The sequence below is a fragment of the Erythrolamprus reginae genome, unplaced genomic scaffold (assembly GCF_031021105.1).
Source record: "Erythrolamprus reginae isolate rEryReg1 unplaced genomic scaffold, rEryReg1.hap1 H_26, whole genome shotgun sequence".
Classification (NCBI taxonomy): Eukaryota; Metazoa; Chordata; class Lepidosauria; order Squamata; family Dipsadidae; genus Erythrolamprus; species Erythrolamprus reginae.
In genome coordinates, this window is record NW_027248480.1 from 115,384 (window position 1) to 136,111 (window position 20,728).

Genomic DNA, 20,728 nt, shown 5'->3' on the forward strand with positions numbered 1-20,728 from the left:
GTCTCTCCACATCTTCCTCACACCCAGATTTCAATCCCTTGCTTGCAAGAATCTAAAACTGGCCTGCAAAATCTCCCCGGGTGCGTTAAAATTTAAGATGTTTTATAGGTAGCAATTACCACAGGCAAGATTAGCAAAGATGTTTTTAAAAAATTTCCACCAAATGCTGGAAATGCAATCTGATACCAGGCACATATTGTCACATGTGGTGGGCTTGTGTGAAAGCAAAGAAAGAATTACTGGCTAAAAATACAAATATGATTAGAAAAAAATGTTAAAGCTACATCCTGTAAACTAGAAATATTCATGTTAGGGATAGTACCAGAAAAATATAATAAAAGGAATTTGTGTTTAATATCGCAGCAAGAATTGTGTTTGCACAGTATTGGAAAAATGAAAAAAACTCCAAGAGAATAAGATATAATTAAAAAAAGAGAAGAAGATTGCACAGACGTGGATAGAGTGACCTTAAAGATGGTTAAAGCCAAGCCAAAAAAAATATTTATTTACACCTTGCAAAAGCTTTGTTCTTCTAGATTTCAGTTACCCCCCCCTTTTTTTTTAACACCTTGGATGCCAACCCCGCCTGGCCAGCTTCAGCTGCAGCTCCCGAGACCCTTGATCAAGCCAGCAGCTTCAGGCACTTGACGAAAAATATCCCGAAGGGTCTCGGTTTCTTGCATCAGTTGTTCCACCCGGGTGCGCAGCCGTTCGTTCTCCCCCAGGAGTTCCACCATGCGCTGCTGCGTCTCCATCACCCGGCGCTTGGCTTTGTCGCGGCTCTTGCGCACTGCAATGTTGTTGCGTTCGCGGCGCAGCCGGTATTCCAGGCTGTCCTTATTCACCGATTTCTTTCCCTTGGGTGTGCCGCAAGAAGGAGACGGGCTGCAGGCCGGACCCTGAGAGCAGGGAGAATAAGAGATTAGAGAAGTGAGGGTTGAACCCTGACCAAAGGTAGGAAGAACAAGAAGCATGGGATGGAAACCCGTCAAGCAACCAAGAACAAATTTTCCCGAGAGTTTGAACGATTAGCCCGTGGAACAGAAGTGGGTTTCAGCAGGTTCTGACCAGTGAAGGACTGCCATCTTTGGCGCTATCTCCCTCCCTCCCTCTTTCTCGTTCTCTCCTTCCCTCTCTCTCCCCTCCCTCTCTCTTTCTCTCTCTCCCTCCTTCCTTCTCTCTCCCTCCCTCCTTCTCTCCTTCCTTCCCTTTCTCTCTCTCCCCTTCCTCTTTCTCTCTCTCCCTCCCTTCCTTTCTCACTTCCTTTCTCCCTTCCCTTGCCTCTCTGTCTCTATTCTCTTTCACACCCCCTTTCATACACACATCAAAGACCCCCTTTTAAAAGCATTCAAAACTCTTAACTACAGTTTCTCATCAGTTTGATGTTCAAACCACACAAAAACTGTAGCACGGTTCCTAAAAATAGGAATCTGCAAGTGACCGGATCAGCCTAGAAACCGGATTCAATAAAGTAAATAATAAAATAGATTTTTTGGGGGGGTGGGGATGGAGTTGAAAGTCACAGCAAGAGATATTTAAGCTCCCTCTGAAATGCAGGAAATATGCAGTCAAGGGTGACTTTGTCCAGATTTCTGACATGAACGATAAATTAATTAATGAAAAATAAAATAAAAAGTAATAATAAAAATATAAAGAATAAAACAAACATTGAAAAAAGACAAATTCAGCTGGGTCTTTTTCTTCTGGTTTTTTTCTTGCTCACCAACCTGTTACAGCCCCTGTTCCCCACCCTATTTAATTTTGGTCCCTAGACCCCCCAGCAGATTACTCCCTCCCCTAGACTTAATTTAAAGGAAAAAAAGCTTATGATAAGGAAAGCTTGGCTTCTTCCAGAGATTTGGAAGAAGAGAAGTTGAGATGCCAAACGCTCTTTGTGAAAAGCAGAAGTTTCAAGAATACAAAACCATTTCTTTCTTTTTTTCTTTTAAAAAACTTAGCTGGAAAAAAGTTAAAGAGTGATTTTATTTTATTTTTTAAAGGATGGATTTCAGATTTGATCCAGACTGGAGGTGAGTTTCAGTAGGTTCTAGCCAGGAGCTGAAATGCTCCCTGTTCGCTCATGCCTGTCAGTCATAGGAGAGCCAGTCGCGAAGGGAACATGAGGCTCCGCCCACCCACCAAGACACTCCCATTTGGGTTCTTTTACGGTCTGCACATGCGCAGAAGATTAAAAACCCCTAAATGGTGGCATTTAAGCAGGTGGGTAGGTGGAGTCTCGCGCTCCCTTTGTGACCAGCTCTCCAATGACCGAAAGGCACAAGTGAACCAGGAGAACCAGTAGCGTAAATGTTGAGTAGTTCGGAGAAATGGTAAATACCACCTCTGACTGGCCCCACCCCCATCTATTCTCTGTCTCCCTAGATCCAGCTGATGGGGAAGAAATGGGGATTTTACAGTATAACTTCCCTTGCCACACCCACCAAGTCACAGCACGCCCACCAAGCCACGCCTACAGAACCAGTAGTAAAAAAAAATTGAACCCTGCCACTGTCTGTGGCCCAAACTTGCAAGACCAATTCCATGCGAAAGAGGTTTGAATTGTGCAGTTTCAAACTATGGTTGTGTAGTCAGTAAAGCCATGGGGAAATTCATTTCAGTATTATTTATTATTAGAGTTGGAAGGGACCTTGTAGGCCATCTAGTCCAACCCCCTGCTGGTGCAGGAGACTCTATACCACCCCAGATAAATAGCACCCAATCTCTTCTTGAAAATCTCTACTTTTGGAGCGTTCACAACCTCTGCAGGCAAACCGTTCCACTGGTTGATCGTTCTCACCGTTAGAAAGTTCTTCCTTATTTCCAGGTTGCATCTCTCCTTGGTCAGCTTCCATCCGTTGCTCCTTGTCTGGCTTCCTGGTGCTTTGGAAAACAGCCTGACCCCTTCCTCTCTGCGGCAGCCCCTCAAATATTTGAAGACTGCTATCATGTCTCCTCTGGTCCTTCTCTTTGCTAGACTATCCATGCCCAGTTTCTGCAGTCTCTCTTCATATGTTTTTGTCTCTAGTCCCTTTATCATTCTGGTTGCTCTTTTCTGCACTTTCTCCAGAGTTTCAATGTCTTTTTTTTTAGTGTGGTGACCAAAACTGGATGCAGTATTCTAAGGCTTTATAGAGTGGTACCTCCCTAGTCTTTGATTGTACACCTCTGTTGATGCAATTTAGGATTGTATTAGGTTTTTTTGGCCACCGCTGCATATTGGTGCCTCATACCCTGTTTCCCCGAAAATAAGATGTACCCTGAAAGTAAGGCATGTCAGAGGTTTTGCAGAATTTGCTAATATAAGGCACTCCCCGAAAATAAGGCATAGTCAAGTTTACATACGGTACGGTGGAAAAACATACGGTACCATTCAAAGCTGTTCATAGCGGTACCGTAATAATGTGGCGTCCCCTGCTGGCCCCTTCCATCGCTTTGTACCGTCCAGTACAGCAGACACAGCCTGCTGCTGTCTCACCGCCATTACCGTCTCCACTACAGTGCGTAGACTGTAGCTCCTCTGGTGGCCGGAAGCTGCAATAGCGAGAGTATACTGTTGTACCATATAAGTGCCGTCGTTTGTGTGTGTGTGTGCCATACTGACAGGTACCGTACCGTAATCAGTGTACCGTACGGTACACTTTCTTTGGGGGTGTCAGCTTTTCTGCCTGTGAATTTGTCTTATTTGAGAAATATAAGGCACCCCCCGAAAATAAGACGTAGCACAACTTCTGGAGCAAAAATTAATATAAGACAGTGTCTTATTTTCGGGGAAACACGGTATTTAGTTGGTTGTCCACCAAGACTCAAGATCTCTCTCATATTCATTGCTTTTGAATGTGGTTTCACCCAGTTTGTATGTAGGTCTTACCCCCACATACCCTCCTCCAACTTTAGGAGAAGTGCTAAGAGGGTGGAAAGGACATAGAAAGAGGCGGAGTGGCGCAGCAGGTAGAGTGCTGTACTGCAAGCCACTGAAGCTGACTGTAGATCTGTAGGTCAACGGTTCAAATCTCATCACTGTCTCAAGCTTGACTCAGCCTTCCATCCTTCTGAGGTGGGTAAAATGAAGACCCGGATTGTGGGGGAAATATGCTGGCTCTGTTAAAAAGTGCTATTGCTAACATGTAAGCCGCCCTGAGTCTAAGGAGAAGGGTGGCATTAAAAAAAATCAAACAAACAAACAAACAAACAAACAAATAAATAAAACAGAGAAGATACAACCAAGAGTACTATGGATTAGAAGAGACCTTTTGGTCTTCCAATCCAACCCCCTATTCGAGGCAGGAAATCTTATGCCATTTTGGTCAAATAGTTGTCTGTTCTATTTTTCAAAACGTCCAGAGATAAAATGAGAGAGAAAGAAATGGAAAGAGTACAGATGTAAAAAAAATGAAAATAAATAAGAGTCTGTTGAAAATTCATTTCCTAAACGGCAACTCAACTTAGATGGGGAAAAAGAAAACTTGGTTGCAGAAATTAGAAAGTTTGGGGAAAAGAAGGACTACGGGTTGACACGATAGCAGTCTTCTAACATTTGAGGGGCTCTCCCAAAGAAGAGGAGGTCAACGTATCCTCCAAAGCACTAGAACAGTGGTCCCCAACCTTTTTTCCACCAGGGACCAGTTTCAGCAAGACAATTTTTCTATGGCCCGGTGGGGGCAGAAAGGGGTATGGTTTGGGGCGGGATTAAGCATGGGGGTGTAGCTTATCGTTCCATTGCCTCTCTTTCCTCCCCCCCCCTTTTTAATTTTGCAGGGGAGCCGAGGTGACAGAGGGAGGAAGGGTAGGAGGGGGCGGTTTCCTTTCTCTTTCCCCTCCTGTTCACTCAGGACCCCCCTTTGCCTCGGGCCGAGGCGGTCCACCTGAGGGAGAATCCCCCCCCCCCCAGCGCCCGTTCCGGCTAGGATTGCAGCAAGGAATCCCAGAGGGGGGGAGGTGCCTCCACGGACACAGTCACCTTCCTTTGCGATCGCTACCTGCTTGGAGCGCCCACCACTGCCAGGTCTGGTACTTTTCTTGCAGCAAGGAATCCTTCCAAAAGAAAATTACCGGAGCTGGTGGTGGGGGCTTCACGGTTACACGCACACCCCTGGCTTTGCCCCCAGGAATAGGGTGGGGGAGCCTAGCAAAAAAAGAGCTGCACAATGCCAAAGTCTTTCCGTCTGAGCTGCAGGCAGAGAGAGGGCTTCGTGGGGAGGAAATAGACCACTTTCGACGAAGGGAAAAAGACAGGGAAGGAAGGAAGCAAGCAAGCAAGCAAAAGTTTTCTCGGCCCAAGTCAAACGGTGGTCCCGAGTGAACGGGAGGGGAAAGAGATAGGAAACAGCTTGGCACTCGCCGGCTCCACAGCAGCAACTGACTCCGCGGACCGGTGCAACATGTCCCGCGGACCGGTACTGGTCCGCGGACCGGCGGTTGGGGACCCCTGCACTAGAAGACAGGACAAGAAGCAACAGATGAAGACTAACCAAGGGGAGAAGCAACCTAGAACGAAGGGGAAAAAATTCCTGACGATTAGAGCAATTAACCAATGGAACAGCTTGCCTCCAGAAGTTGTGGGTGCTCCAACACTGGAGGTTTTGAAGAAGAGATTGGACAACCATTTGTCTGAAATGGTAGAGGCTTTGACTAGAAGACCTCCAAGGTCCCTTCTTCTGTCATTTCCAATTACTCCAAGACTTTGTTAAATTACTAGCAGAGAGAGTAGGCATTTTCTTCCTCCGACAGTTGCCGAAATTATATTTATCTCAAGCCAACATGAAAAATCCCCCCGGTCTGAATGTCACAATTTCAACTATGTGGGATTAGACTTTTTAATTCCTACAGGAATGGTCGAGTTTCCTTCCATTGTCCTGGATTTTAGCGTTTCCCCACTCGGCCGTTTGGCTCATGTTTTGCAGGCCTGCAAAATGTCTGATAAATATTTTCATAATATTTCTTTAGATCTTCAGCAAAAGGGGTTTGAATGTTTTTCCTGAACTGGCCCTCGCAAGCTCTCTCTCTCCCCTTGAAGCGTCACCTAGTTTTGCAGCCCGCGGCTTCCCCTCTTCCATCTGTCTAAAATCACATCCGAAACGGCATCCTTTTGCTGTGTTTGATCTACACAAGCACTGCTTCTAGACCGCACCACGAAATATTTGACGGTAGCCCCGGTTTATTTATCTTTGAGGCTGAGCCACCCTTCCGTCTCCTGGCGCTCATTCCCAGGTTCCCAAAATGGAAAATTGTAACAACAGCCGATGTAATAATTAATCCAGCAAAAAAGAAAAGAAAAAAGGGTGGTTCAAAAATCCTATATATTTTAAAAAATGAATAAAAATTTATTACATGAAAATTTAATAATTTATTTATCCCTGATCGCTATCGGTCTGCTAAACAAATAATTCCCTCAACACTGTCAAACTATTTACCTAAGTCTGCACTGCTATTACTACTAGTTTTTTCCTTGTCATTCCTATCACCCATTTCCTCCCACTTATGTTTGCATGACTGTAACTTGTTGCTTGTATCCTTAAGATTTTTATTAATATTGATGGTTTCCTCCTAGCTTATTTGACCCCTATAATTATTGTGTTTCTTGACAAATGTATCTTTTCTTTTACGTACACTGAGAGCATCTGCACTAAAGACAAATTCCTTGTGTGTCCAATCACACTTGGCCAATAAAGAATTCTATTCTATTCTATTCTATTCTAATTGACTAACGTTTCCCTGCCTGAAGGACCGTTTCTACCTTTACAGACTTCAAAATGCCTGCAGAAACAGCTACATTTTGATAGCTATACAAGAAGGGTTCTTCACGTTGAGGTGCACTTGGGGGCCCTAATTCTAATCCTCCATGTTTCCCCCTATTTCTGCAATTATATGCAACTCATTTCATCTACAAGCTGGCCCTCAAAAGAAACGGGGGGGGGGGGAATCCCTCTTTTTGTGGTTTTATAGGAGAAGAATGGCTCAAGCTGTGTTCTTAAGAAGTTCTTGAGAAGTTTTTGAGAATTCCATTTATCACCCATCATGGGTCTCTTCACCTACTGTGATAAGCCATGATTGGGGTTGTTATGAGCTGTTAGACACCACTGTCATGCTACCTACGGTGATTAAGACAAGCTGGTGGTGTCAAGGTCCACCATGAGCAAGCCATCTTTATCTGAGCCTTGACAAGATTTGCTTCTCAGAGCACTTCTTTGCCTGATCTTGTGACCTTAGCAACATGTACACACCGCAGTTTTCTTAAAATGCCCACTTAGCACCTCAATTTTTCTTAGGCAGGTCTTTGTGCTACGTTATTCTGCTTATTTTTTGACGTGGCCGACCTATCTTTAAAAACCAAAACAGCCATGAGGGTTTTACCCTCGGTGTGTGAAATGTCCTATTTTCATGGTTTCCTGGACTCCTTTGATGAGGGGGGAAAGACTAGAGAACCCCACAGAGAGAGAGAGAGGAGAAGGCAAATATTTTTTTTAAAAAATAAGAATTTTACAGAGTTGGAAGTTAAAGTGCAGTTATATGAGACTAGAAGACCTCAAAGGTCCCTTCTAATTTTGTCATTCCGTTCCACTCCGAGTCTACGGAGAGGGGCGGCATACAAATCTAATAAATTATTATTATTATTATTATTATTATTATTATTATTATTATTATTATTATTGTTTTGTTGTTGTTTGTTGTTGTTATTATCATTATCATTATTCCATTCCACTCCACTCCATTCCATTCCATTCCATTCTATTCTATTCTATTCTATTCTTCTAAAATGGGGCCATTTCATAATCTGGATTGTTAGGGGAAAGGAATTAAAAACAGGGACTCTGGAAAAAAGAAAACAGATAAGGATTCGAAACTCCTCGAAATGTTATCTTTTCTATTAAACATTTGCCTCCACTACCAAAAAGTTATTCCTCCTAAATTAACTCTTTAATCCAGTGCTTCTCAACCTTAAAACACTTTAAGACGAGAGGACTTCAATTCCCAGGATTCTGGGAGTTGAGGTCCACCAATCTTAAAGTTAACAACACTGATAAACACAACTTTCTCGCCTCCGTGCCAGAACACCAGAAACTCAAAGACCAGCGCGGGCATGCCTACTTTGGAGGGTGGTTTTTTGGCCATTTTCGGGTCGTTTTTTTGGATCGTTTTCAGGCTGATTTCTGGCACTCTGTCGGCCGCAAAGACTCGCTGTGCATCGTGCCAGAAACCAGAAGAATAGCTTTGTGTGCCACCTCGTGCCACATCTGGTAGGTGTACCGTAGGTTCACCATGATAGGCTCAGGAGTAGGTTGTCTTTCAGTCCTCCTCCATGAAATCAATGCTGCCGTGGAAAACCCACAGGGATCATTTCTTTTTAAATTAACTTAAATATTAGATTATATTGTTTTATTACTGTTGTTAGCTGCCCCGAGTCTACGGAGAGGGGCGGCATACAAATTTGATAAATAAATAAATAAATAAACAAAAAAATAAACAAACAAACAAACAAATAAATAGTAAACACATGTCCTCTCCTGTCTCTTTCCATCCTGTCTGCACAATTCAGGGAACGGCAGCTATTTTCTTCTGCTCTCCCACAGATCTACTTGCCCAGGGGCAGATTCCGCTTACCTGCTGCTACCGGTGCGCTGCGCATGCAGCATGAGGGTTCTCGTGTGTGTGCATACTATGCGCATAGGCACGTTCCCAGCGTGATTTTGCTTCTGCGCCTGTGCAACGCTCTGAAATCTTGTGAGGGGACATGTGTGCCTGAGAGATTTTGTTGAATTTTTTTTGCTTTCACGCATGCGCAGAAGAACAAAAATTGCTGAAATCTCACGCGTACGAGTGTTCCCTTGTGAGATTTTGCTTCTGCGCGAGCAAAGAAAGACCAAAAATTCAAGAAAAAAGATGGTGGCACCCAAAGGGCTGACATTGGAGCGATTGTGCACACTTTGCGCAATGTGGTGGCCACTATTGGTGCGGATTCGCCTACCACATCGGTAGCCACCTACTACTGAACCTGCCCTTGAGCGATGGGTTTGTCAATGAGTCAAACTAGAAGCAAAACAGGTCACTTTCCAAGTATTTTGCAAGTGCAGAGAAGAGCGACAAAGATGATTAGGAGACTGGAGGCTAAAATATATGAAGAACAGTTGCAGGAAGTGGGCCTGGCTCATTTAATGAAAAGAAGGACCAAGAGAGACATGATGGCAGTCTTCCAATATCTCGGGGGCTGCAACAAAGAAGAGGGAGTCAGGCTATGCTCCAAAGCACCTGAAGCAATGGGTGGAAACTAAACAAGGAGAAAAGCAACTTAGAACTAAGGAGATTTTTCTGACAATTAATTAGAGGAACAGCTTGCCTCCAGAAGTTCTGGTTGCTCCAAACTGGAGACCTTTAAGAAGAGACTGGATAACCATCTTTCTGTAGTGTAGGGCTTCCTGCCTAAGCTGGGGGTTGGACTGGAAGACCTTCAAGGTCCCTTCCAACTCTTGTTATTCTGTTCTTTTTCTCCAGGATGAAGAGGACCGTGGGCGAGTTCCAAAAGCTCTCTCTATTTGCAGTAATAACATTCTAGGACACGGGTAGAGAATGTTGGCTCTTCTATGACATGTGGACTTCAACTCCCAGAATTCCTGAGCTAACATGATTGGCTCAGGAACTCTGGGAATTGAAGTCCACAAGTCATAGAGGAGCCAACGTTCCCTGCCCCTGTTCTAGCAGGTCAACTTTAGGAACCAACCTCAATCTGAATGGAGGTGGAAGGGACCTTGGAGGTCTTGGAGTTTCCATCCGTTGCTTCTTGTTCTGCCTTCAGGTGCTTTGGAGAATACCTTGAACCCCCCTCTTCTTTGTGGCAGCCCCTCACATATTGGAAGGCTACTAATCGTGTCTCCCCAGCGAGTCCACCTGTTCTTTCTCGTTGGCGGGTAGAATGTGGGAAGGTCTCCAGGCTAGAGATGGAAGGTAACAGGAAGATCTTCTCCATCCTTACCTTGAGGACTCTCAGAGCTGGTCCGGTCCGCGGTCCCGGTTGAGTGAGGGTCACCTGGGCACAGTGGGCAGCTGGGAGGTGGACGGGGCCGTACGGGTGGCGTGAGGCCCCTCGTCCGGCTTCTCCCCCTCTAGGTTCCTCCTTGACAGCCACCGACCGTGGGTCAAAGGGGGGCAGGCCTTTGCGTTCACCTCCAAAGGAGAGGAAGGGGTACGGGTCGGCGGGGAAGTAGTTTGGGAAGGAGACCCCCTTGGGCAGCCTTTGCTGGTTGCCTTGCAGCAACTCCGAGAGCAGCTGCTCTTCCCCGATGTAGGTCGCCAACTCCGATTCGCACAAAGGAGCCAAGTCGGTGCCGGCAGATCTTGGGGGAGCCATTTCTAGAGCTTGGTAGTGCCTCTCGCCTTCAAAGTACCCTCCTTGGGCCATGGTAGAAGACCCAACGCCAGTTCCTCTTTCTTCCCGACCTTCGGAAGTCTTTACGGGCACCTTCTGCTCCGCTTTCCACGTCTCCTCGGTTAGCCACCTCTTTTCGTGGATGTCGTTATTTCTCTGTCTCTCTCTCTTCTCCTGGATGGATCTTCTTCTGGTTTTCTTCTGGTGGGATTGCCTTGTCTTTGTTCTCGTTTCAGTAGGGCGCCAATTCTCCAGATGTCCAAGTGGGTTTTTGGGGAGATTGGTGGTGGTGGGTCTTCTTCTCCCTGTCTCTGCTGAATTCCTTTCTTCCTTTAGCTCTACCTATCTCGCCTCAGTTCCCTCTTTTTTCTCTGTTTGCCTGCCCCTTCCTTCCTCTTTCTATGCTGCACCCCAGCCCTGCTCGTAAAAAAAAAAGCCCCAAACAAAACAAAAAAGGCCAATTCAGCCAGGCAGTGTCTTCTTCTCAACCTGGTGGTTCTTGGCTTCCCAACCTGTCACGCAAGGTACATCCCAAGAAGAAGTATCCTTCATTGTCATTGCTGTTCTTCTGGGGCTAATACGCCCTGTCTGGCTTCTCACGCCTACCCACTGACCCCATTTCAGAATCCTGGTGGAGACCTTTTTGTCTCTTTTCGACAACTGTGACTTCCAGCCAAGTGGTAAACTTGCAGGTTCCTGTTTGCAAGGGAAGCTCCAGAGATGTCTCAATATTTTTTTTTCAATCCTACCTCGGTTGAGTGTTGAGTATCGCCACACATCCAGCCCTCCAAAGCAAAAATTTATTTATTTTATTTATTTATTTTGTCCAATACACAATGAGAGTTTTAGTGGGTATATATCTATATACACATAGTAAAATACATGATGAAGGTTATAGAGGTTATATTTACTCATAGTAAAATATATCTAAGAAATAATAGAAAAGAAGGTATGGTAATAGAACATATCAATGAAAGAATAGAAGAGATATAGGAATAGAAGAAAGGTATAGGAGATATAGGAGAGCAATAGGACAGGGGACGGAAGGCACTCTAGTGCACTTGTACTCGCCCCTTACTGACCTCTTAGGAATCTGGATAGGTCAACCGTAGATAATCTAAGGGTAAATTGTTGGGGGTTAGGGGATGATACTACGGAGTCCGGTAATGAGTTCCACGCTTCGACAACTCGGTTACTGAAGTCATATTTTTTACAGTCAAGTTTGGAGCGGTTAATATTAAGTTTAAATCTGTTGTGTGCTCTTGTGTTGTTGTGGTTGAAGCTGAAGTAGTTGCCGACAGGCAGGACGTTGCAGCATATGATCTTGTGGGCAATAATTAGATCTTGTTTAAGGCGTCTTAGTTCTAAACTTTCTAGGCCCAGGATTGAAAGTCTAGTCTCATAGGGTATTCTGTTTTGAGTGTAGGAGTGAAGGGCTCTTCTGGTGAAGTATCTTTGGACATTTTCAAGGGTGTTAATGTCTGAGGTGTGATATGGGTTCCAAACAGATGAGCTGTATTCAAGGATGGGTCTGGCAAAAGTTTTGTAAGCTCTGGTAAGTAGTGTGAGATTACCAGAACAGAAGCTACGTAGGATTAGGTTTACAACTCTTGAAGCCTTCTTGGCTATGTTGTTGCAGTGGGCTTTGACACTTAAATCTTTTGTTATTAGTATACCAAGGTCTTTAACCGAGTGGGTATTATCTGTGATAATTTGATTATTCAGTTCGTACTTGGAATTCAGATTCTTCTTCCCAATGTGTAGGACAGAGCATTTGCTAGTTGAGATTTGGAGTTGCCGTGTGTTAGACCACTCAGAAACAGCGTCAAGGTCTTTTTGGAGAGTAGTTGTGTTATCGGTGGTGTTGAAGAGTTTTACATCGTCGGCGAAGAGGACACAATTGCTTGTGATGTAATTGCAAAGGTCATTGATGTAGAGAATGAAGACCGTTGGTCCCAGTACACTACCTTGGAGAACACCATTTTTAACTGGGACGGGGGTGGATATGGTGCTTCCTATTTTGACCACTTGTTGTCTGTTTGACAGGAATGCTGTAATCCAGCTATGGAGGGAATTTACATCTATGAAGATGTAAGGAAGGACTTTTTTGAGAAGCCAGAACTGAACGGGGCCTATCTCAAAACAAACAAACAAAATGAAGTTCAACGCAGAGAAAAGTAAAATCCCATGCCTAGGTGAGAAAAACCAAAGACATACGTGTAAACTGGGTGAAACCACACTCAACAGCAGCGACTGCAAGAGAGATCTTGAAGTCTTGATGGACAATCAACTAAATATGAGCCAGCAATGTGCAGCGGCAGCTATAAAAGCCAATGCAATCCTGAATTGCATCAACAGAGGGATACATTCTAAGACTAGGGAGGTACTGATACCACTCTATAAAGCCCTAGTTAGACCAGATTTAAGAGTGCTGCATTCAGTTTTGGTCACCACACTACAAAAAAGACATTGAAACTCTAGAGAAAGTGCAGAAGAGAGCAACCTGGATGATAAGGGGACTGGAAATTAAACATATGAAGAGAAGTTGCAGGAACTGGCCATGGATAGTTTAGCAATCAGGAAGTTCAGGAAGGACATGATAGCCAGGGATGGGCAGCAGGCAGGACAGAGTGGAACACAGTTGCTCCAGTGGAAATGTATTTATTATTTATTGGATTTGTATGCCAAACCTCTCCGAGGACTCGGGGCGGCTCACAACATAAATGAAGCTGTGTGGCCAGCTCCAGCTGACCATCCCACCCTTCCATCCTCCTCCTGCTCGGAAAGTGGCAGAGAGACCAGCACCAGGAGGAATTGCAGGGGGGCCATTTCCTACCCCCCCTCTTTTCTCAACAACTGATCAGCACCCATTCGCCTAGCTACCCAGCCTGAGGCAGGGGACGACCCAGGAAGGAGAGCGTGGGAAGCGCGAAGCAAATTGTCACCCCAGTGAGCGACACTGGTGATCATTCAAGCCACTCCCACCTGGTCGCATGGTCGACAAGCCACTCCTACCCAGTCACATGACCATCAAGTCATATCCACAAAATAAACCACACCCACAGTGTGGCAGTAAAAATTTTGGCTGCCCATTACTGATGATAGCAGTCTACAAATATTTTGATGGGTGCCACAGGAAGGAGGGGGTCATGTTATTTTCCAAAGCACCAGAAGGCCAGACAAGGAATAGTGGGTGGAAGCTGACCAAGCAGAGATTCAAACTGGAAATAAGGAAGGACATTCTGACGGTGAGAGCGATCAACCTGTGGAACGGCTTTCCTGCGGAGGTTGTGAACGCTCCAACACTAGAAACATTCAAGAAAATGTTGGACTGCCATTTGTTTAGAGTGGCATAGAGTTTCCTGCACCAGTAGGGGGTTGGACTAGATGGCCTACAAGGTCCCTTCCAACGCTAATAATAAATAAATAAAATAAATAAAGCCCTTCATGGCATCGGACCAGAATATCTCCGGGACCGCCTTCTGCCGCACGAATCCCAGCGCCCGATTAGGTCCCACTGAGCTGGCCTTCTCCGGGTCCCGTCGACTAAATAATGTCATTTGGTGGGTCCCAGGGGAAGAGCCTTCTCTGTGGCGGCCCCAACCCTCTGGAACCAGCTCCCCCCTGAGATTAGAACTGCCCCCACCCTCCTTGCCTTTCGTAAACTCCTTAAAACCCACCTCTGCCGTCAGGCATGGGGGAACTGAGATAACTTCCCCAGGCCTATATTGTTTATGTATGGTATGTTGTGTGCATGCTTTTTAAATTATGGGTTTTTAGTTTTAATTATTAGATTTGTATTGTACATTGTTTTTCTATTACTGTTGTGAGCCGCCCCGAGTCTGCGGAGAGGGGCGACATACAAATTTAATAATAAATAAAATAAAATTGTCTGCATTTGTTTTGGGGTTTTTTGTTTTCATTTATTTATTTATTTATTTATTTATTTATTTATTTATTTATTTATTCAATTTTTATGCCGCCCTTCTCCTTAGACTCAGGGCGGCTTACAACATGTTAGCAATAGCACTTTTTTTTAAACAGAGCCAGCATATTGTCCCCACAATCCGGGTCTTCATTTGACCCACCTCGGAAGGATGGAAGGCTGAGTCAACCTTGAGCCGGTGGTGCGATTTGAACTGCTGACCTGCAGATCTACAGTCAGCTTCAGTGGCCTGCAGTACAGTACTCTACCTGCTATGCCACCCCGGCTCAATTCAAAGTCATCTCAATGGCTGACAAACTCTCATTTTTTGTCAAAGAAGAGAGAGGTCCTTATTTATTTATTTTTTGGAAAAGGCCTGCTGTGGTTATCTTGGCTTTCTCTTAAATTAAGAGACAAATTCCTTGTGCGTCCAATCACACTTGGCCAATAAAGAATTCCATTCTATTCTAATTCTCTTCTCTTCTCTTCTATTAATCATACTTGCTTAGCTCCACAGGTTGCACAGATGTATAATGAGGCTTGGTTTTCGCATCATTTAGGAGAAACTCTCCCATCCTACCACCTCTTACAATACTAGACAACACCGTATCAACACCACCAAGCTGGCGGGGGTAGCCAATACCCTAGAAGACAGGCTAAAATTACAGAAAGACCTAGACAGACTAACACAGTGATGTTTAACAGACCAACAAAATGATGTTTAACATCGACAAGATCAAAGTCCTTCACCTAGGCAGAAAAAAACCTGGACACACATACAACCTGGGAGAAACCCCTCTTAGCAGTAGCGACTGCGAAAGAGACCTTGGAGTCTTGGTGGACAATCAACTAAACATGATCCAACAATGTGCAGCAGCAGCTAAAAAAGCCAACACAATCCTAAGCTGCATCAACAGGGGAATACACTCCAAGACCAGGGAAGTCTTAATACCACTCTACTACGCCCTGGTCAGACCACACCTGGAGTACTGTATTCAGTTCTGGTCACCACAGTTCAAAAGAGACATTGAAACTCTGGAGAAGGTGCAGAAAAGAGCAACCAAGATGATTAAGGGATTGGAAACCAAGACTGACGAAGAGAGACTGAGGGAACTGGGCATGGATAGCCTAGAGAAAAGGAGGGCCAGAGTGGACATGATAGCAGTCTACAAGTATACGCGGGGATGTCACAGAGAGGAGGGGATCACTTTATTCTCCAGGGCACCAAAGGGCGGACGAGGAACAACAGCTGGATGCTGACCAAGGAGAGATTCAACATGGAGATAAGGAGGAACTTCCTGACGGTCAGAGCGATCAACCAATGGAACAACCTGCCAGCGGACGTTGTGAACTCCAACACTCTGGACATTTTTAAGAGAAGATTGAACTGCCACTTGACTGGTGTGCTATAGGGTTCCTGCTTGGGTAGGGGGTTGAACTCGATGGCCTTCATGGTCCCTTTCAACTCTAACAATAAATAAATAAATAAACAGTAGAGACCTTGAAATTTCAAGATTCTGCCCTAACACAAGATCTAAAATGGACACCTGTGCTCTCACTACAGATAGAAATAGCGTAGTTAGACTGTATTTAGACATCTCTCTTTAAGAAATTTGGGTAATGTAGCTTCACATGTGACCACATCTATGCGTTCCTATTGGCTTTGAGTTAGGATGATGGGTAATTGGAGAGAACATTCCAGCAGGCCTCTTGTAGGCCTTTTGTTTTCCCCTCACTAAGCCAGTCAGCATATACAGTAGAATGCTGACTGGGGGATTCTGGGAGTTGAAGTCCAGATATCTTCAAGTTGCCAAGGTTGGGAAACACTGCAGTAGACGCTAAGCCTAGAGCCGGGGTCCATTCAAACTCTTTTTACCTGTGCAATGAGAATGTTTATGTTGCAGAAGAACCGTGAGTTTTATTTTTATTTATTTATTTGTCAAACAAGTATAGGATTATAGTACATATTAACATAACATAGCATAAGTAGAACGTAGTAATACAGCTCATCCGTTTGGAACCCATATCGCATCTCAGACATTAACACCCTTGAAAATGTCCAAAGATATTTCACCAGAAGAGCCCTTCACTCCTCCACTCGAAATAGAATACCCTACGAGACTAGACTTTCAATCCTGGGCCTAGAAAGCCTAGAACTAAGACGCCTTAAACAAGATCTAAGTATTGCCCACAATATCATATGCTGCAACGTCCTGCCTGTTGACGACTACTTCAGCTTCAACCACAACAACACAAGAGCACACAACAGATTTAAACTTAATATTAACTGCTCCAAACTTGACTGTAAAAAATATGACTTCAGTAACCGAGTTGTCGAAGCGTGGAACTCAGTACCGGACTCCATAATGTCATCCCCAAACCCCCAACACTTTACCCTTAGATTATCTACGGTTGACCTATCCAGATTCCAAAGAGGTCAGTAAGGGGCGAGTACAAGTGCACTAGAGTGCCTTCCATCCCTGTCCTATTGCTCTCCTATATCTCCTATTCCTTTCTTCTATTCCTATATCTCTTCTTCTATTCTTTCATTGATATGTTCTATTACTATACCTTCTTTTCTATTATTTCTTAGATATATTTTACTATGAGTATCTCCTCTATATTGCTTCTCCATTGCTTATTTGACCCCTATGACAATCATTAAGTGTTGTACCACATGATTCTTGACAAATGTATATTTTATTTTATGTACGCTGAGAGCATATGCACCAAGACAAATTCCTTGTGTGTCCAATCACACTTGGCCAATAAAAATTCTATTCTATTCTATTCTATTCTATAACCTTCATCATGTATTTTATTATGTGTACTGTATATAGATATATACCCACTAAAACCCTCATTGTCTATTGGACAAAATAAATAAATAAATAAAATAAATAAGAGAAAAATTCACACTGCCGCCATTGCTAGAATGTGACAACATACCGGGTGATCATAGTCAGATCGCGACACCAGAAGTAGTAACTAGTATACTTCACTTGAAGTATATAGCTAACCTCTTTCCTCCCTTGGACCCCAAAGCCGAAGTCCTGCTCTTGTTGGGAGCAGATGCCCCTGGACTTTCATATACAGTACCTGTGAAGTGGTTAAAGGCCCAAAAGACCAGATAGAAGCTCCAATCGCCATTAAATCTGCATTTGGAGGGCTGTCTTCAGAAGAATCTGTATCGATAGGCTGCGAGCCCCAAATCAGATGAACGCATCTGCGATCACCATTCTCAGCAATGGCAGAGAATGCCATTGCTGAGAATGGAATGAATGAAACCATACCAAGAACACTTCACAATTTTATTAGACAACCCTCTTCTAGGAGCAGCAGTGTTCCAGACCAGCGAAGAGGACAATGACAATGCTATGCTGGCTGAAGAATTCTGGGAATTGAAGTCCACAATTCTGAAAGTTGCCAAGTTTGAAGACCTCTGCTCTATGGTTTTTTCCCCAAACTCCGAAAACTTTAACCTTAGACTGTCTAGTCGACCTCTCCCCAGAGCACTCAATTTGCACTGAAAGATGTTGAAAGAACATGCAGGGCGTCCTGCATAAGCTACGCCCACAGTGTGGTAGTAAAAAGTTTGGTAGCCCTTCACTGCATATCGTCTCTGTCTTACTGTCCTATTGTCCAAATGTACCTGTAGCTACTTTGCTTTTGTTTATGTTCACACGAATACCTGCTATCTTCTACATGTTTTGATAAATAAATAAATAAAATAAAAATATGCACCAACACTAATTCCTTGTTCATCCAAACACACTTGGCCAATTAAAAAATTATATTCCTTTCTACTCTATCACCTGTTGTGGCTGGTAAATGATGATGGCTGGTGTGGTCTAGCTTAGTCAACAAAACCTGATTAAATGGTGGCTCAAGGTGGAGGAATGTAGTATCCTTCAGTCCCTCCAGAGGGCGCCACAAAGCTAAAAATACAGTGGTATCTTTTCCTGCCCCCTAAATTAAAAAAAGGAACAAACAGATAGGAACAAGAACATACAGGTATGTATATATTTTAAAAAGGAACATACCGGTATGTACAGGAATCTTCTGCTTATGAAGAAAACAGCCTCAAATTTCCATCGCTTGAGACTGTTGTTAAGTGAATTTTGCCCCGTTTTATGACTTTTCTCGCCATAGTTGCTAGTTGGTTCGCTGCAGTCCTTAGAGGTTGTTAAACGAATTTGGCTTTCCCCGTCTACTTTGCTTGTCAGAAGGTTGCTAAGGGGGCTCATGTGACAGCGCGAACCGTCGTAAATACTAGTCAGTTGCTGAGCAACTCAAATTTTGATCCCGTAGCCGCTGGGACGTGGCAATGGTTGTGTGGGAACCATTCCTAAGTCATTGTTTCTTTTTGGTGCCATTGTAACTCTGGGCGGTCGCTAAGCGAAGGGTTGTAATTCAATGACTGCCTGTATGCCTGTATTTCAGACATAGGCAGGCTCAGACTCTTTTTTTTAACCTTCGCAACAGAGATTCAACCTAGAAGTAAGGAAGAACTTCCTGACGGTCAGAGCGATCAACCAGTGGAAGAACCTGCCTGCGGAGGTTGTGAACTCCCCAACTCTGGACACTTTCAAGAGGAGATTGGACTGCCACTTGGCTGGGGTGCTTTTAGGATTCCTGCTCAGGCAGGGGGTTGGACTTGATGACCTGCATGGTCCAATTCAATTCAATTCAATTCATAATAAATGAATGAATGAATGAATGAATGAATGAATGAATGAATGAATGAATGAATAAATAAATAACCAGTTGAATAAAACTGAATCAGACTCAATGTCTGGGGCCCAATCCCTCAAAATGGTCAACTGCTTGACAAATATTTAATTAATCCTTTCTGGCTGCTACTTGGGGAATTAAATTAATCTTTTCTGGCTACTAGTTAGGGAACCAACCCATTTGATTTACCATTCTTTCTGTGTGTCTCTCTGCCTCTGTCTGTCTGTCTCTCTGATATTCTAATTTAATGTTTCTCACCCATCACAGCTTTTAAGATGTATGAACTTTAGCTCTTAGAATTAAACTTCAATTAACAGTTTATTTCCACGTGCCATCAGTCTGCTCAACATCTCATTCTCACAGCTGACAAAACACAATAACTACACAACAAGTTATTGTTGCCTTATGTGGTTTCCTATTAACACCCAGGGTGTGCCTGCAGTATTATTATTATGATATTCTTTTTATTGCTTGATACTTCTCTGTTCTATTGTCTGAACCTTTTAGTATTATTATTATATTCTGTTGTTTTACCGGAGGCCAATTCCTGGTGTGTCAAACCACACTTGTAAATTCCCCAGCCAGCCTTGTGTTTTTCAGTTGTGACAGCTTTCTGAAAGGCGGACTTCAACTCCCAGAATTCCCTGTCCAGTTCCTCAACCATGGCAGCTTACTGATAGGTGGACTTCAGCTCCCAGAATTCCTTAGCTAGTCTTGCGTTTCTCAAATATGGCAGCTCTCTGACAGGGACTGTAAACTCCCAGAATTCCCTAGCCAGTCTCATGTGCCTCAACCATGACAACTTACTGATAGGCGGACTTCAACTCCCAGAATTCCCAAGTTAGCCTTGCGTTTCTTAAACATGGCAGCTTTTTGACAGGGAACTTCAAGTCCCAGAATTCCCCAGCCAGCCCCATGTTCCTCCAATGAGGCAGCTTTCTGATAGGCGGACTTCAATTCCCAGAATTCCTCAGCCAGCCTTTTGTCTCTCAACTCTGGCAGCTTACTGATAGATGGACTTCAATTCCCAGAATTCCCAAGTTAGCCTTGCGTTTCTTAAACATGGCAGCTTTCTGACAGGGAACTTCAAGTCCCAGAATTCCCCAGCCAGCCCCATGTTCCTCCAATGAGGCAGCTTTCTGATAGGCGGACTTCAATTCCCAGAATTCCTCAGCCAGCCTTGCGCTTCTCAAACATGGCCGCTTTCTGATAGGCAGACTTCAACTGCCAGAATTCATTTCTCAAACATGGCAGCTTTCTGACAGGGAACTTCAACTCCCAGAATTCCTCCGCCAGCCCCATGTTCCTCCAATGAGGCAGCTTTCTGATAGGCGGACTTCAATTCCCAGAATTCCTCAGCCAGCCCCATGTTCCTCTATTATGGCAGTTTACTGATAGGCAGATTTCGGTTCCCAGAATTCCCCAGCCAACCTTGCGTTTCTCAAACATTCTGACAGGGAACTTCAAGTCCCAGAATTCCACAGCCAGCCTCATGTTCCTGCACTGTGGCAGTTTTCTGATAGGCGGACTTCAAGTCCCAGAATTCCACAGCCAGCCAGCCTCACGTTCCTGCACTGTGGCAGCTTTCTGATAGGCGGACTTCAACTCCCAGCATTCCCGAGCCAGATAGGTGGACTTCAACTCCTGGGAATTGAAGTCCATCCCTTTAAAAACTGTTCACATTGGAGAAACAGTGTTCTAACCTAACCCCG

At 44.3% G+C, this 20,728-nt stretch overlaps 1 protein-coding gene across 1 annotated transcript; it reads right to left on the reverse strand.

Moving 5' to 3' along the window:
• Positions 1–596: 596 nt before the first annotated feature.
• Positions 597–10,665, reverse strand: LOC139155517 (CCAAT/enhancer-binding protein epsilon-like). The gene is made up of 2 exons (XM_070730675.1): positions 9,965–10,665; positions 597–899 (listed from the first exon to the last, which is right to left on the reverse strand). Exons 1-2 carry the CDS (start codon positions 10,388–10,390, stop codon positions 597–599), a joined length of 729 nt encoding a protein of 242 aa, XP_070586776.1. The 5' UTR covers positions 10,391–10,665.
• Between the last annotated feature and the right edge of the window lie 10,063 nt (positions 10,666–20,728).

What these genes read in the sequence shown, in the direction of transcription:
- LOC139155517 (XM_070730675.1), bottom strand. Translation starts at nt 10,390, where the DNA reads ATGGCCCAAGGAGGGTACTTTGAAGGCGAGAGGCACTACCAAGCTCTA. An exon ending in CAGCTCTGAGAGTCCTCAAG is followed by an intron (nt 900 to 9,964) that starts GTAAGGATGGAG and finishes CCCTGCTCTCAG; the next exon opens with GGTCCGGCCTGCAGCCCGTC.